Source organism: Miscanthus floridulus, chromosome 1 (assembly GCF_019320115.1).
Source record: "Miscanthus floridulus cultivar M001 chromosome 1, ASM1932011v1, whole genome shotgun sequence".
NCBI lineage: Eukaryota > Viridiplantae > Streptophyta > Magnoliopsida > Poales > Poaceae > Miscanthus > Miscanthus floridulus.
The window spans coordinates 43,713,602-43,732,484 of record NC_089580.1 but is presented as its reverse complement, the minus strand read 5'-3'; the positions used below and the strand labels follow the sequence as shown (position 1 = coordinate 43,732,484).

Sequence of the window (18,883 nt, the reverse complement as noted above, 5' to 3'; positions counted from 1 at the left end):
GGCAAAGGAAAAGAAGAAAGAAAGGTTAATTTACAAAGCACCTCCTGTCAAGTGCGAATGTGGTGTTAAATCCAACTACGGTCTAGTCCTTTCGGAGCTTGGAATATGCCATTATTGCAGCCATATAGATTGACTATGATGAGGTTGGTTATTTTTGTGGTAAACATGAAATCGTATTTTGTTTCTTTTGCTAAGACATATATGATATAATTTTTCATTTGAACAGAGCACTAGGAATGTAGGTGGGAATGTTATGATGGTCAAGCTAAGTTCTTGGATGAACTGAAGGGGAGGCAAGTAATTGCACGGAAGATGGGATATGGACTTGATTACATTAACCTATTCGTTAAACATCACAAAAACAAGATGCGTGAGTTTGCTAGACAGCGCGGTATTCATAACCCGATCGATGTTGGGCTTGATAAATGGGGATTGGAGAGACGGAGGGTGTTGGAGGAGTAGAGGGCAAGGAAGGAGTCAAGGGAGGAGGAAAGAGTACATATGTAGGTCTTGAACGACCAGTTGTTGCATTGTGTGCCAGTGAGTCATTGAAAGCCTTGTTATTTTCATTGCCTGCTTTTAAATATAATATAATCACGTTGCTAACTTGTTGCATTTCATACATGAAGGGATTGGATGTAGCATGACCATGCCGTAGAGGTGGCCCATGCAAGATTTGAGGAAAAGAAGTTACATGAGCATAGAACGCGAGCTGGTCGCACCATTCAATCTTCGATTGTGTTGTCTGATGAGGAGGACGAGGATGAGGACGACACTGCCAGGTTGAGCGATCTCATCGCTCTTGCTGAGGCAGACTTACAGAGGACGCTGAGGATGACACTAGCAGACTGAGCGAGCTCATCGCTCTAGAAGAGGCGAGCTTGTAGGCGGAGAAGGCTGAGGACGACACTAGCAGACTGAGCGAGCTCATCGCTCTAGCAGAGGCAGGGCTTGCAGGTGAAGGAGGATGACGACGCGTTCTTCACTCAGGCTGTAGAGGCTGCAGATGAAGTGGAAGGCCGCTTACTACAGGCGACAGACAGATCAAGACAATGCAGGTGAGCCTAGCCACATAAGCCAGAGGGAGGAGGATGCGTTCTTGACTCAGGCTACAGAGGCCGCAGTTGAAGCGGAGGCAGCTTACTACAGGCGACAGGCAGATCAAGGCAATACCGGTGAGCCTAGCCACAGCAACGATGTTGTGTTAGAGAACTGGTACTCAGATGACGAGTTGCTTACTCAGTATGTTTCAGACTGATGATTGGTACAGGTGTGCTAGTTCAATATTTTAGATTTGGTATTGTATCGTAGTAGAACTTTCTTGGTGCTGCATTGTGTTTTATTTGAACTATTTATGTATTGTACCCATATAACAAACATTGTTTCATTTTTGTAACGGACATTGTGTTATCTCATTAAACTTTCGCCACGAAAAATGGTATTACAATGCTGCTGCTGAGCATGGCGCGGTTGTCAAAGCGGTAGCAAAAGGAACAAGGTTCTTCTAGTTCGTCGTGTCGATTTAACAAATAGGTCAATAAGAAGGATAAGTGCACGAGACAATCAATACACAAGTTCAGCAATACTAACTTGTATGCGTCCTAAGTTCATCACAAGTTCGATAATACCACTGTTCGACATAAGTTCAGTAAGTCATAACTACGACACAAGTTCGACATTACTCAACATACTACATGTTCCATCAGTATATGGGTGTCCGAGTACAAGTACATCCTAAAGAACTCCTACGACCCAGGAGTATATGGTGACCGCGGACGTCGCTGCCTCTTTAGACGTGAAGGCAGCACGTTAGGGGTGAACCCAATGTCGGTACGGTCTCGCTGACGGTACACCCAACGGTATTGCTGAGTGTAACTAGGACCCTACAATTATAGTATAGGCATCGTTACTTATAATATTTAAGTAATTATGATGTATATGGTGAAGGGTTGTTTCAAGTACCTATGCGTCGAACTATGTAGGAAATGGTGCATCACCAAGCTAAGACATCCCAATCTTATTGTAGTCCCTCCTCCTCGTCCTTGTCCTCATCATCCTCTTCCTCCTCAATGTCGTGCTCCATAGGACCCTTGCCGTGATTGCCGGGAGTACGAACATAAGAGGTCCCACCAGCCGTCGTGTCGGAGGAACCTAGCTCATGTTGGCATAGTGCTCGAGTGTAAGGAACTAGATAGGTCTAGGTCATAGGGCATCTCCCATGGAGTATCCATGCAGCTAAGCTTCTATGCTAGCTTCTTGCAGCTCCTTCCTTACTTTCTACAAAATAAAGAAAACACGAATGAATGAGTCATGGGAACCATTTAACCACTGTCATGTCTCTAAGAATAGAATGTACATCGACGAAGACATGTAGAATGCCGTGCGGCTCTCCTATGGTCTCGTGAAGCCTACATGGCTACTTTGTTGGACAAACTTGTCAACTATGATGCCTGCATACACAAGCGAGCTAAGTTCATATCACTACAATTCATAGGAACGCCGAATGTGCAGTTGTATTGAAATTCAAAATTCTTACCACGTATCTCTGTAGCGGGGCTCTCTGAAGCTGTGTCTCCATCCTTGTCGCCTCATCGTATGCATCAGCTATGTCATCCTTGTCTCCATCCTCATCAATTGGCTTGTTAGTGTACGGGGCCTGCATATGTGTGCGGGTACTCCTATGCAACCATTGGAGATAGCGGTCGAAGTTACATTGGTCGTGCGGTGGTATCTCAGCGATCAGGACCCTTTGCCGACTGTCCCATTCGTGGATGAACAAGGCGTGCATCACGACCCAATTCTTCTCCTTGTACCTGTTCCTTCGATCGTACGTACCTACAAGTTTAACATAAGTTAGTGGTTATATGTATGAACATGACTGCTAAATTATTATGTTTTAGTTGTCGCACCCGTGCAACTTTCTATTGGTCATGTACAGCGGCAATGGGCATGGCTGCAATCTTTTGAACTGCTTATACACCCTTATAGGGTAGTGCATCTCGACCACGTGGAAGAAAATTAGTGGCCCGTTAAAAAGCCACTCGTTCGACTTTTCCTCAGTGCGAGGACTCAAGTACCCCTCTAGCTCGAATCTAGACCACGGACACCAATTCACCTGAAAGTTAGGTAACTATAGTTAGATTTTTGGAATAACAAAAAAAACACTGACTAGCAGTATCAAAGTGATCGTTACCTGGTGCTGTGTTAGGACATCTAGCGTGTTTGAGTACTGCCTGTACCGACGCTTCGGGTTCCCTCTTACTACCTCCACTTCTTGCCAGATGTACAGAGCAGTCGGTCCTATGTCCACGTGATTCCATGCCTGCATTGAATAGGATAGTCAGTCACAAGTGCGGCATCAAGATTGAGGAAAATAAAAAATCGATGCACTTACAGGTAAACCATGAACAACGGGCCTCTCGACTGGCCATCGCTCCCAACACCAAACCTGTAGTAGGTGGGAACAACCTCCTAGGTTGGCACCTCTTGTACTACATCGGCAAGCAACGCAGAGCTGACGATAGATCCATGCTTGGACCGCACTGCCCTAGTTGTATGCTCCTATATTCTCCCATGGCTGGCTCAGTATGTTGAGGAAGGCTCAGCTGATGGTGTTACCCAACGCGTCGAGGAACAGGAAGGCGCCTAAGAAGTGCCATAGCCACACCCTAGCATACCTCTCGATCTCCTAGCTCTAGAGCATCTGGGTGCAGCGGCACCCTAAAGTTTTCTGTTATCCAGACCGAACTAACACCGGATGTTTTCCTGCAATTTTTGAAGAACAATTACATGAGAGCTGAGGGAACAAAAACAAACATTAAATTAGGTAAAGACAATATGCGTCATAAAAGTTATGTACTAAACCCTCCATTTAAATAGCAAAATAATTTGTAGAATATGTAAATCAACGATAGACTTAGACCATAACATATATTTGTGATATAAGAGACCAACCAAAGACTTGCATGTGCTGGTGTCAAAATGGTAAATGTTTGGAACATAGAAAGTCTTACTTTGCTCCCTTAGCGTCCTCGTCCTCGGGTGGTCTTCTGCCACAAAACTACTCCACCAAGTCTATCCAGTGATACTTATCAAGGATCCCAATCACTGGGAGACCCTCCAACCGCAAACACAGAATCATCTTCATGTCCTGCATCGTGATAGTCATCTCGCCACAAGGAAGGTGGAAGGTGTGGGTCTCTGGCCTCCACCTGTGGGTTTTTAATTCAATACAAGGAGTTTTTTTAATTCAAACAATGAGACAAATCAATGATTTGTACTGTCACAAACGTGTATCAAATCATACCTATCGACAACAGCAGTGAGAAGTGCAGGGTCAAGGATCAATAGCCCAGTGTTGAAGACGTGAACGATCTCAAGGAAGCTGGCACGTTGTATGTATGGTCGGTATCGCTCGTCCCAGCGGTGCGGCTGGTGCGTGCGTAGTCTAAGAGGTACCAAGTCCTCCTAAAGCTCCGACAGGCACTTGGCTCGGTGGTCCTTGTCGTAGTGCACCTCAAGAATAGGGTACTACTGGATGATGATCCCCCATCCTGGTTAAAATTTCAAATGTATATGTTAGAACAAACATTAAGAGTACTATAATTTGATGGAACATTAGTGCATAAAAACAAAGTAAATGTAAAATGAATAAACTATTATGCAAAATTACAGAATAAACATATATCATAATAGACATAGCTCCAAAGTTCCAATGTACTAACATAGTAGTTTTAAATAGCATAGCAAACAATTAACATTAATATAATAAAATGTATGCTATATGCACCTGCTGCCCTTGTCTTCTATGCCTGCTAGCCTTGTGACCAGGTTCTTTGCAAATGGAGCAAAGATTCCTGCCACGGGTCTCGTTGAAGTCTCCCCCTCGTACATGTCTTCGCCGTACCCTCTCAAAGTGTCCATGCCCCCCTTGAGTCGCTTCTTCTTCCTCCTACCCTTGTCTACCTTCATTAGATCTAGGATGCGGCAAGTAGTCATAACCATGATAAGGTGGCCACTGTGTCGGGTCAAGGTATGGCTCGAAGCTCCTCTCCAAAATACTAACGGTGTTCGAACGGAGATACAATGGTGACATATATGGCAGATCCTCATAGTTATACCCACGAACCCTATAGGCCATGATCATATGAGAGCAAGGGGCATGCATGATCTGAGGGACATTGCAACTGCACTCTACTTTTTCAAGATCAACTTGGTAGTTTCATTCACCATAACGTTCGCCGCCCAAGCTTGTGCCACCCTTGCCCCGTACACTAAAGATATGGCGGCGGGGTCCATATGGCTCGACGGTGTGCTGCTTGGCCAAATCCTCGACCTTCTTCAAATGTTCTGCTCTGGCCTTTCCAAAACGCCCCTGCTCAGCTATATTCCTCTGTGCAAGTTCCCACCTCTTGACAAAATATTCGTTGCACTTATGAAAGGAGAACTCAATAATTCCAGACACAGGCAACGATCGAACTTCCAGTGAATACACGGTTGAAAGACTCTGAGGAGTTAGTGGTCATGATGCCATACCTAAAACCCCCCTCGTCATATGCTAACGCCCACTGAGCCTTCTATTCCATCTGCGCCTCTAACCAGGTCTTTTCGCTTCATTTAGCATCTTATCTAGTTCTCTCTTTGTCTCTTTGAACTGGTGCTATATATGTACACAACATAGAGTCTTTACCTTGTCATATACCTCCTTCTTCCTCTAACATCGCCAGAAATTAGCGGCAAAGTGTCTCATGCACCATCTATGCACTAGAGACAGGAACCCATCTATATGCTCAGTTGAAGCATTAAGAAGTCTTGGGTGACGGTCCAAGATCAAACATATAGTACGAGATGGGCCAAGCATTTATACACATAGAAGCCGCATGAACCATGATCATGATTCATTGTTCTCTCCCTCTGCCAAAGCAAAAGCCATGGGTACTATCTGGTCCTCAGGATCAACAGCAACAACCATCATCAAGGTGCCCCTATACTTTCCTATTAGAAAAGTGCCATCAACAAGTACGACTGACCGACAAAACTAGAATGCATGTTCTATTTGCTGCGAACGACCAGAACACACGATAGAGGACATGCCTCAACTGGATCCCAAAAATACATTCCTCCGGTGTCCACAAACCATTTCAAGCCAGGGTTGTAGTAATGCATTGCACATAAGATGCGGGGCACCCTGTTGTACGCTTCCTCCCAACTACCCTAATGAATTGCCAGGGCAATTTTCTTAGCACGCCAAGCCTTTCCGTACTTCACATCATACTTAACAAATCCAGATATGGACTGTTGTAAAGAAGACACTAAAATATCGTTATTGTCATCAACGAGCCCCAATATACGACTGGGCAAGGTAACATGCAGTGAGCTGATGATGATTTCCTTCTCCCTATTTGTTAGGCAAGTGTGGGGTTCGACAACTTTACTTATCCTCCACTTGCCATCACTCTGTCTCTTTTGTGCATTTAACCTCCACATACAACTTGTTTTTGCATATCATGTGATACCTCAACTCCTGGTCTGAATGAGTGACGTTGTACAGCCTATGGTGATACACAGCATAGTCCTGAAGGAAGAGCTATATCTCTAACATTGTATTGAATATCATCCCCTTCCTCAGGATTTCTTTCTCATGGTCATATAATGATTTCCTACACGTATAGAGACCGGTGTCACAAACTGCCATATCCGTTATGCTGACATCCCTATAGTTCAGGAATGCCCCTGAAAGGTACGTTCATCGACCTTAGTTGCTCAAGCTCAGTCGTTGTGTAAGGTGGTGGTGGAACATACTACTGCGCTACGCTAATTCTGCCCCATGAATCATAGGGGGTATCATCTACTGGCAAATCTGTGACTAGTCTACCCTGAGCCTGGATAGCATACAAAACCTCAGTTGGTACTGGTAATGGCATATCATGAACAGGTACTTCGATGGCATCAACCGGTGTGGGCATAGCATGTCTATCTCCCTGATCATCATCTGAATCGTCCAAATCACTGCTAACTACATCACCGATCATGTCCTCCTCCTCCTGGTCCTCCTCTTCTAGTTTGAACTCGTTCACATCAAAGTCATTACTTATACAGCCTAATTGTCTTGAATGAAACTGCTCCTGCATCAACTGACTGTCCAAATCCATGTTACCCTGAGTTGCTTCTCCTTTGGCCCCCAATTCTTGCTCATTGCCTCCAACACCGTCAATGGACGGCCCGTTCAAGACACCCTGCATCATGTACCTATTCTCCCCCACCACCTCAGCCATGGGCACATTGGAACCTTGGAGCACCCTAGTGTAGCGGGACCAGTGAGCAGGGTCACGCAAGGGCATCAGGACATAGTGTGCCCTAGTCTTCCCAGTATCAAACCTCCCCTTCAGTGTGAAATCACCGCCAAACTTTGCATTCAAACGGACACAAAGGTCATTGAAATTAGGAGGTTCATCAAACCATTCCAATTCTTCTTCCATATCCTCAAACATACCATCTTCTCTTCTAACACTTCCTCCATAAAAAAACTCTAACACAACAATCCATCTACAAAAGCATTTCAAGAAACTTCATCAAGTTGTCGAAATCGTCATACGTACTGTCTATAGTAATATTAATATATATTCTAACTATAACTATACTAACTAATCTAATATTAACATCTATACAAGACTAACTACAACAACTAATTATACAAAATACAATGTATAACTAGACTCACTAACTGTACTAACTAAACTAACTAACTTTACTAACTATAATAACTTACTATATTGCCTATACTAACTAAACTAACTAACTTTACTAACTATATTAACTATACTTTACTAACTATACTAACTTTACTTATTGTACTAACTTACTATACTAACAATGTCGATTCAATCAACAAATACACTAGGGGAGTACCTCGCGGCAGCGGCGATCGTCCTCGCGGTAGCAGCGTGCGCTCGACCTCATGGCGGCGGCGTGCTAGACTGGGCCGGGAGGCGCGGGCGCTGGCCTCGGTGGCTGCGGCGGGTGGACACGAGATAGAGAGAGGAGTGTGCGACAGTTGGGAGGGGTGTACAGTGCGGCAGCGAGGGCGACGACGACAGTCATGGGCACGGCGGGCGTCCGTGGCGCGGCGGGCCAGCGGTCGTGGCGCGCCGGCGTGCGTGGGCGGGGGCGCAGTGGGCGGCCGGCGGCTGTGGCGGGCGTGACGAGCAGGTGCAGCAGGCGGCAGGCGTGGGCGGCCGCGGCGGCCGCGGGCAGGCAGGCGGGTGGGCGCGTGTGCGGGCGTGACGGGCAGGGCGGTGGCGTGGCGCGGCGGGACTGGGCCGCGGACCTATATTAGGCTCTGCCGTGCCCTGATCGATGGCTTGGCAGAGCTGGCCACATCACCGGTCAGGGGCCCTGGTCGCTGCCACGTACGCAGCATCGCCGCGCCCCCATGCATGGCGCGGCAGCAGTTAATTCGCCACGCCGTGCGAATATGCGCGGCCAAAAGTGTTATATTTAAAAAAAACAGTGTTAGTTTTAAAATTAGTTTAAAAATGTGTTAGAAAATCGCACGGGGAGTCGGTCCCGGGTTCGCCACGGTGCCCGCCCTGGGCGCGCATGCCTCGTGCTGGGCCACCCCATCCTCCAAGCTATCGTTGGCGAACATCTAGGGTTAGGCGCGTGCCACCGCTTCTCCATGAGTTGGAATGGAAACACCTGATCCCCTCCTCTCCTTGCCCCTATAATGAGCCAGGGGCATATTAGTCTTTTTACCAGTGGCCCCCACGTGACAGTTCAAGGTACTCAGTACAGTATGCTCAATGTCACGATAGTGTCATTTTGGGAACGGAAATTTTAAGCAAGGCCAAATAAGAAAGATTTGAAGTTTCGGTGCTAAATGGGGAAGTGCCAATTTTTCATGTCAAATAAGGAATTTTTCTCATTTTTAAAACTGAGTTATGATTTTTAAACAAATTCATGCATGCATTACACCTGAGATGAACCAAAGGAGCACATAGAAAACTAGACAGAAAAAAAAAACTTTTAGAATAGCTAGACAAAAACATGACCCGATAAAAAATAGGAATAATTCCTAACTCAAGTTCTTAAGAAGTAATTACCCTACATCCAAAACTAGACAAGGAAAAAATACGACCACCAAGAAGTTGCTTAACTGAAGCCCTAGTTGATAGCTACACCCTCCAACCAAAAAATGAATGTAATTTTTTGTTGCTCATTGTTAAGCCAACGTCCGTGCCTAAACTTTACACTCCAACGGGCCTAGTGTAATAGAAACCTATCATGAATCACACATGTGCAATATATTTAGCATACATTTGAGTGTTTTTAAATTTATTTGAAAATAAATCCTAGTTTTGAACATGCTTCATTAAGGAACTTTGAATTTCACTTAAACATGTATGCTAAGAAATTACATGACAAACTACTATTTTTCGAACCATAACTAGGTAATCCTTCTAGATTTTTGGAAACAGTTTTAGGGCTAAATAGCTTAACCAAACTTAAGTATATAACATTCTGCAAAACTACAAAAACTATGATGCTAGATAAAAGTAAAATGGGCCATGCATGATTTTTAGCATCTATCTAAAAAGTTATAAGAATTTTTGAGATTTCTATATCCTTCTTTTGATCGGCAGAAGAATCCGTCTAGTCTTTTTAATACAAAGATTACCTCCAACTGTAAACTAGAAATCATCCCGGAACAAAAAGTTGTTTACAAGGTAGACGACTACCCAATTTCGTCCACCCAAAAAGCAAAAAGTTCATAAGAAAAATGACTTAATTCAATGTCGTTCTACAAAAGAACAACTTCTAAAAAATCATACAGAAAACGATTTGACTCGATTTTGTTCTAACAAAAACGACTTCTCCTATTTTTGTCCACGGTAGAATGACTTCTGGAAGTCGTCATACAGGCGAACAGCAATGTATTATTTACTCATATATAAATCAAGGAGGATGGCCACAGCCTTGCGGATTACATACAAAATTGGGTTATGTCAGCTTTGGGCCCATTCGCTGGTCTGAAACTTGGCTGAAACTGGCTGAAAAATACTGTTCCGGCTGAATTGTTGTGAGAGAAAAACACTGTTCTGGCTGAAAAAAGAAGTCGAACAAGCCATTTTTAAGACAAGCGAACGGGGCCAATATTGCCTGAAATTAATTTGGTTGGCAAGAGTAGTTTTGTTGCACCTCCAGGTTGCGGCTGTATCCCATTTCTCACATAATGTTTACTTCAGGTTCTGGCTTACTGTAGCGTCAACATGGATTTCATTGTCTGGTCATTTGCTACTCGGTATGTTGTACATTACTAGATTGAGATTGCTAGCCGGGAGCTGGTGTCCCCAGCACTCTCCTGTACCAACCTTTGCTTTCTAAAAAGCAGAGGCAATCTCTTTCAAGAAAAAGTCTTCATATGCTTTCCATAGATGTTATAGCATATTTGGAAGTCATTTGCATAAAAAAACACTTATATATATTTTCACTCTCAAACCAGTTTTTCTGTCTTATGCGCACTCTAGAGAGCTATTCTCGCTTTTTTTTAAGCTAGCGAGAAATTCAGAATAGAAGATGTTTATATTTAGATAACCATTTAATGAAGCTATTGGAGGGTAGCTTTTCACCAAAATCTCTATTCCTAGCAATTAGGAAGGATATAGAGTCTCGGAGTTGCTATACATTACATTTCATTCATCTAATTGTTGCAACGGTATACCAGAGTGAAGAGTCGCTTAAAGCATATCAGAGTAGAGAGTCGCTTGATGCAATACCGCGATATAAAGACCTGGTTGTTCCTTAAAAAAAGAACAACGCATAGTAAAACTTAATCCTTAAACAATACATTGCAAATACTCCTACAAACAAAGATGAACAGAGAAATTTTCAAACCAAATCAAAGTAGCAGTAATAATAAACAAGTGGAGTGAATAGAAAGCAGCCTATTCTATTGGATGATCTCATGCATCAAAGTATATATCCATTGGTAATTTTGGGGAGATAACTCAAACATAGTATTAGCTATTTAAATGTACCTCAATTCTATTCAACACTATCAACTGTGTCATACATATACGGAACTCATCATCGATAAATCGATAAAAAAAAATCAAAAGTGCTGCAAAAATGACTACACACTTCACATGGAAAAGGCAAGGAGACAACCAACAAAAGGGTGAAATTCCCTGACAGATCATCAGGCAGAGCATTAATAAGACAACAGAATATAAGTATATAACCACTTACTACCACAGATACCAAATATATGTCATCTGCTACATCACAACAGATATCAAAATAGAGTCTCAGGCTCTTCTTATGGACTCACTCAGAATGATTATTCTCTATCTATAGTTCATGGCCTATTAGAAGTAGAAGGTGCTCTGGTGCAATCCTCACCGACAGAAAAAGATTGCAGTCGGGTTGATAATAATCGAGTGCCATTACTTCGTCGGTCCGAACCAAGGAATCCGTTAGAAATGTTTTGAAATGGATATTGTTCTCTCTTTGATTAGGGATGCTATATGAAAAGAAGTGGAGTTTGAAAAAGGGAACGGAATGGTCAAACCGGAATTGCTAGAGGAACGAACCAAATGAATGGATATTAAATGATAGGAAGTGCTAGGAAGTGAAATAGAATGAAATAGAGCCACTTTGGACTTCCCTATGAAATGAGGCATAGAACGGAGCCACTACGAAGAAATTCCGGGAGTTACGATAGAAGCTTCGGACTCATATTGTTCACGGGTTGAAAGCAGGAGTTGAACTCTACGAGGTATTATATAAGGAAGAAACCAGGGTTCTAGCCCATTCCCATTCATAAATCACTAATTCGTAGTGCTGCTTTTGCCTTTCTTGCGTACTCCTGGTGAACCGGTTGCTAGCCATATGTTTATGTTTAGGAGGTTTTTCTCCAGATACTAGTACTAAGCCGCTTTGCCATCTCTTCATCTTCATCTGCAAAGAATTCTCGACGTGAAAACACATAGACAAAGGCCTGGTCTTTGAATAGGAAAAAGAATGGATCCGAAGGTCCCAAATCAATTGGCTTATTCAAAAAAACCCTTCTTTGAAAGATATATCTCGTGTCAGCACAGCAGCACACACTACATGATGACCAATACAGTTTAGAGACAAGTGCATTTGACAACTAAACAAAACCAAAATATTGTAGTAGTTCCCATTACAGTAGACCAATTGACGATTAAACCAGCAGGTGTAACAGTAGCACAAGCAACCAAGAATTTAGAGCTTGTCCTCAAACTCAGAAAGAGGGGTCATCTGTTCCTTGAGACCCTTCCTCTTGCGGATATCCAGCACCAGCTGAGCAGCCTGGGAGCCAGCCTCCAAAGGATCAGAGCCCATCATGTCCCAGTGGTCAAAGACACACTGGGGGAACGCCTGACCAGAGGTTGCAGCCCTCAGTTGGCTGGAGAACCCAAAGGACTCGATGACAGGGAGGTAAGCCTTGATGTTGTAGAGCGGGGTACCCGGCCTCTGCATCTCCTCGAAGACATGGCCTCTCTTCTGGTTCAGAACACCGTAGATGCCACCAAGTGCATTTTCTGGGGCCTGAATCTCCACCAGGTACACTGGCTCCAGCAGCCTTGGCTTGGCCGTGAGCTGAGAAGCATAGATGACCCTCCTGGCAGTTGGAATGACCTGGCCACCACCCCTGTGGATAGCATCAGCATGAAGAACGACATCACAGACCTCAAAGCAAATTCCGCGCATGTTCTCCTCAGCCAGTGCACCCTCCTTTGATGCCCACTGGAAACCAGCCACGACAGAATCCTTGATTTCATTGAGATACTGCACTCCCTTACACATATCAACAACCATGTTTGGGCCGGTGGTCTCAGGTCCAAAGCACCAAATCTTCTTGGCGAGATCCTTGTCCCACCCAAACTCCTGAGAGAGGATCTGGGAGCGCACCTTAGGATCATCACGTGGGCCAATGCGGCCCTCATCGATGGCCTCAGCAAGACCCTCCTCCAAGGGGCGCGCCTCCATGTACAGACGGTTGTGCTTGTTGGGAGACTTGCTCATGACAGTACGGCAGGACTTCTCAAGAACGGTTTCACGGAAGGACACAACAGGAGGGGAAACAATAATTTCAGCACCACCCATGAAGTCCTCCTGCAGATCCTTCAGGCAAATCTCAAGATGAAGCTCACCAGCTCCAGCAATGATATGCTCACCAGACTCTTCCATTGTACAGAGAACCATAGGATCGGACTTCGCCAGACGCTTCAAACCTTCGACTAGCTTGGGAAGGTCAGAGGCAACCTTGCACTGAACAGCAACACGCACAACAGGAGAGACAGAGAACTTCATTGCTCTGATTGGGCATGCATCAACCTCCTTCTCATTAGTGAGTGTAGCATTCTTCGTGATGAACTGATCCAGACCAACCATAGCAACAGTGTTACCACAAGGAACATCCTCAACCGACTCTTGTTTCTTTCCCATCCAGATAACGGTACGCTGGACACTCTTGACATACAGATCCTTCTTCTGGCCAGGGACATAGTTGGGACCCATGATCCGAACCTTCATGCCAGTAGCAACCTTCCCTGAGAAGACACGACCGAAGGCAAAGAACCTGCCCTTGTCAGATGCTGGGATCATCTTCGAAACGTACAGCATAAGAGGACCCTCCGGATCACAGTTTCTGATAGCAGTTGCATAGACATCATCAAGGGGTCCCTCATACAAGTTCTCCACACGATACCTCTGAGCCTTTGATGGGGAAGGAAGGTGGAATATCATCATCTCGAGCAGTGCAGTGCTAGCTGGTAGCCACGTTTGCATAACACGCTTCATCAAAGCTTTGCCAATCAATTCCTTCTCATCAGCCTTCATGGTAACATTGAGCTTTTGCAGCATGGGCCACAATTTCTCCTTCTGGTCGTTCATGCAGGTTTTGATGATTTGCTTGATTGGCTCATAGCAGAACTGAACAAATCCTCTCTTGCAGGTAGGAGAGCCTGTGTTCTTGGTGGTCCACTTCTTGGTGGCAGGGTCAAAGAAGTTCTCACCCCAAAGCCTCTCCATCATCTTAGCTTCATCAACTCCAAACTTAGATGCATACATCTTGGCAAAGTTAGTGAGGGTAAAGGCCCATCCGTGCAGGCCAGCAGAAAAAGCAACAGTCCCCTTCTCTGGGTAGACTTGGACATCACCAAGGAGCGTATCTTCATATGTTGCCATGATGACATTGGCATTCTCAATGACACGGGAAAAAGTCTGATAAGCTTCCTCGCCCTCAACCTGAAGCTCAAGGAAGCACCTGTCCATCTTGTTCACGGTAAGAACTGGCCTAATCCTCTCACCAAGGGCTTGGCGAAGCACAGTTTCAGTTTGCACACAGACACCTTCAATACAGTCAACCACCACCAGAGCACCATCGGTGATGCGAAGAGCAGCTGTCACTTCCGAAGAAAAATCAACGTGCCCAGGCGAGTCAATAAGGTTGATCAGGTATTGGTTACCATCTCTCTCACCCTTGTAGCTCTTCAGTGACTCATCAGTCATCTCATAGTAAAGAGAGATACCAGTAGATTTGATTGTAATACCACGCTCTGCTTCGTCTGCACGCGTATCAGTCATGCGAACATCGCCAGCAACTTCCTGGGCAATAATCCCAGCAGCTGCCACAAGGGAATCTGTAAGCGTAGACTTGCCTGCAAAGAATTAATAATAGCATATAAGAACGGCATGGAACTTCAACATGTGCATCGTAGAGTAGTACAATATTAGGGACAGACAACCAAATCAAAAGTTAACAAACACACTAGTACATTACAATCTAGAGTATATAGGTAATAGATATAGTATATAAAGCACAATACCTAGAGAACCAGTAGATTAATTACAAGATGACAAAATGATAAGCCCATTTCCTACATTGGGTAAATATCTGAATATAGGTAGTTAACTTGGCTAGGCCTAAATAGATAGTGCAGCAAGAAAAGAAACATCAGCTGTAAAGCACAACACAGAGCTTATATAAATATTGAAAACACAAAAGTTCATAACACACTGGTATATTACAATCTAAAACATACAGCCAGTAGTAGATAATTATCTGTGAATATAGGCCTATTTCATACATGGGATAAATATCGGTTAATATAGGCCTATAGTATAGTAGATAATGCAGCACGAATAGAAGCAACAGCAGTCAAGCACAGTACAGAGCTTAAATATTGAAACAGAACAAATCTTGACATCAAAAAGGCTTGAGCAGTGTACTGAACATACCATGGTCGACATGAGCAATAACAGACATGTTACGAATGTTGTTCTTTTTGTCCATGATGGCACGGAGCTCTTCGGCCGTGAACTTCACCATCTTGACTTCTTATGAAGATCACACTACCAATGCCAATATTTATTCCTGCTGTGAAGGTATGGGAGTACTAGTAAGAATTTACTCAAAAACATGAGTACAAAACTAAACTGAAAGCTTTGACACTGACGTCAGTAGCAAAGTAATTAACCACTATGGTTGTCAGGAACCAAAGATACACGGAAATTATTAACCACACTTTACAGGATTGTAAGCACAAAAGCTAATAAAAAGTAAACTGAAACCATGCATCTTAGTAATTGTACACAGGGTACAAACCCGGTAAACTAAGATCTACAATCAGGACACCACAACTTATTATATTCTGTAAAAAAAAACATCAAAGTAACAGACACGAAATAATCAAATAAATAGCAATTCGGGTTCAAGGCCATTACATAGCATACTATTATATATACTATATGTATGCACGGATATGGACACAATATCAGGAGGATGCGGATATGGAGATAAGATATTTTTTTTCAGAAAACATGATACGGGGACATAGCAGGAAGATCAAAATTGTCCTATAATCTAAAAGCAGTTGCAACGTAGCAGGAACATAAAAATCGCCCTATATTGCAGCAATCGTGCCGTTTTGCACTTCTTCCAGATCTGCAAACCAGACAAAGGTTGACCTGTTGTAGCTGTTGGATCCCCGTCCATAATCTTACCAAGTGACCAGACAAACAATTCGAGTACGGTATAAGCGACAGTAAAGGCGTACGGGAGGGGATAGAGAAGAAACTAGCCGCCGACATGCAGTTGATTTACCTGGGCTGCGCGCGTCGCTGGCAGCTGCTGCTCGTCGTGGGTGCTAGAGCTCGCTGCCGGCGCCGGATCTCGTCGCAGGCGCGGTGGCCGGGCAGGCGGCGGCTGCGGTGCGGGAGAGATGGGTGACTGGGGGAGGTGGCCAGAGATAGGGTTTGCTGTGCTCTTTTGAATAATATATATATCTAGGAGCTAATGGGCCAAACGGTGACTGGCCCATATACTTAAGTGGGCCAAGACGTATTGTCCCAGATATCCGATTTTTTTAAAATCATTTTATAAAATCATTTTATAAAATCATTTTATAAAATCGGATTTCCCCGAATACAGCGGGTATGGATCATGTATATGTATATTCTGTAAATTGTATATGTATACTACGAATACAAGAGATATTCAGTGAGCAACTAGAATTTGTTTTCTCCGTTCCAAATTATATGATATTTTGATTTTTTCAGATACATTATTTTACTATATATTTAGACATGTGCATATCTAAGTGTATAATAAAAAATTATACATCTAGAAAAGTCAAAATGTATTACAATTTAGAATAGAGGAAGTATAAAGTAATTCAACTCCAATACAATTAAAATGCATCAAATAAGGAGAGACAATAGTAGACTTGATTTAAATGAGTATATATAAACAAACACTACTAGATTAATTATTTCACCACGCTTGATTATAAGAGCAATTGTGTTCCATTCGTTTAGCACAATTTGTCTATGTTCATAATTGTTCAATGTAGTTTTGTCTTTTGACTGCCTGCAGAAGTTTTTATGCTCAGATCCAATGCAGCATTAGCTAGTACGCTTAGTTATATAAGGCAATGCGTATTTGCATAAACCAATAGGCACACTAGATATGACATACTATCATGTCCTTTAGCTCTAATAGAAATAAGAGACCTCTATTATAGCATGGAAATGACAGTATGTAACAAAATGTAAACAATCAAACATAATCCTACCAAATGTCGTTCACTCTTCATACGTTTATGCTGATTTGAGTGGTGATGTGTAAGATTCAATACATGCTAAGGCTAATACAAAGTTACAACACAGCCAATTAAACCAAGTGAATCATGTGTTGCAGTGAACCGGTGGCAGGAGCATAATGGGTTCTAAGTGTGGCGCCTAGTTGCGGATGGAGGAGAGAAGCACATACTATGTATACCTATTTATATAAGTTGTAGAAAAGATAAATACGTATAATAATAAAAAAGGAAAAAGGAAATTGAAAAATAAACGTGTGAAAAAGGAATGGCCCATCAGAAGTCCGCGCTTCACCTAGGCCGAACAAACTCGGGTTGGTTTACCGTCGTCTGCCGCATTGCCCGCATCCATCTCCGTCCACGCCTTCCTGTTCCCGATCGCCCCGCGTGCGCGCGCTCTCTCTGTCTCTTCGTGTGTCAGCTAGGTGTGGGTGGGCTACTGGCCTACCACCGCCGCCACCCTACACTAGGTGCCCAGGCCTGCATCGGTCTCTTCGCCGGCGATGAGCACCCACCAAGTATTCCCACCCCTTCTCCCATTCCCGCTGTGCGAAACCAAGCACCCAAACCCTATCTTAAAGCTATTTTGCTATTTGATTGATACCTACTGGCTTTGTACCCTCTGCAAAAATCATCAGCCGTATACCACCTATCGCCTATAATCCCTCACTGATAGAGAGAAAAAAAGAATGGCAAACATTAGGTTATTTTCCACAACAATGATCGTCACTTTGTATAAACAAACTTCGCAATAGATTGTGAGAAGAGCCTCGTTTCCTCTTATGCACATTGCTTAGGATAAGGCGCTTGTTCACAAACACAAATATTGGTTTAGTTGAGGAACAAGTTGACATGTTCCTCAGAGTGGTTGGCTGTTAGGTTGATGGAGGTTAATTTTAGAAGGTGTTTGGAAACAATTAGTCGTTACTTCCACGAAGTCTTGCATGCGGGAACGGCCTTGCTGACCAAGTGGTCAGTGTAGGAGTTCGAGTCCCATGGGACTCATTATTTATTTGTGGCTTCGGCCGCAGTGACCAAGAGGGGAAAACTTCCTCGTCTGCCCCACATCCAAAGCACAGGTTTGTGATCAGCTCATCTCATGGAGCTATGGTGCTGCTATGTATGGGTGGGGCAGGGGTTCGGGGATTTTCTCGAATGATTCAATCCACATCCCATGAGGTCCACCCAAAAATTGCAAACAACCACAGCTTCAACACATTGCATTGTACGCAATCCCAAGGCCTAAGTACTTTATCACCACATGGTCTCACTCTGGAGAAAACGACGGTGTTTCACTCTCTCAGTCAGATAGCATTGTAGCACGTTGGCAGACTAACATCAACCGATAGCAAAAACAAACAATCAGTTTGGTAGGAATCGTACTTGTGAAAGCCTTATTAATCTGCAGTGCGAAGGGGGAGAAGATGCTCATATCCAGATGCGGGATGTCGATGGGTAGGGGCCACCACGTTAATATTGGGCAAATGAATTCAGCAATGGTGTTGGAGCATCGATTTGGCTGGAGGTAGGTAGAAGAATGTGGGGAGGGACAAACCCTAGAACTGTGGTTGGTGGATTTTTCTGTTGCCGGCACACCTAATGATGTAGTTAGGCAAGAGATAGCTGGAAATATTGGAATTGGCTATTGAGGCTATGTAGTTTAGGTACTTCACTGATCCCAAGTTATATACCCAACTAATCTTCATGACAAACATAAAGCAGGTAGAAAGAAAAAAAAACTAGGACACAATGACCCA

The 18,883-nt window shown here is 43.7% G+C and overlaps 1 protein-coding gene across 2 annotated transcripts; it reads right to left on the bottom strand.

Annotated features, from left to right (window-relative positions):
• Positions 1-12,034: 12,034 nt before the first annotated feature.
• On the bottom strand, positions 12,035-16,282 carry LOC136503747 (elongation factor 2). Of its 2 annotated transcripts, none has more exons than XM_066498751.1 (3): positions 16,133-16,282; positions 15,268-15,406; positions 12,035-14,687 (listed from the first exon to the last, which is right to left on the bottom strand). In XM_066498751.1, exons 2-3 carry the CDS (start codon positions 15,356-15,358, stop codon positions 12,247-12,249), a joined length of 2,532 nt encoding a protein of 843 aa, XP_066354848.1. In that variant the 5' UTR covers positions 15,359-15,406; positions 16,133-16,282; the 3' UTR covers positions 12,035-12,246. The 2 variants fall into 2 exon arrangements, with proteins under 2 accessions (XP_066354848.1, XP_066354891.1); XM_066498794.1 differs by having other exon boundaries at positions 15,268-15,403.
• Positions 16,283-18,883: the final 2,601 nt, after the last annotated feature.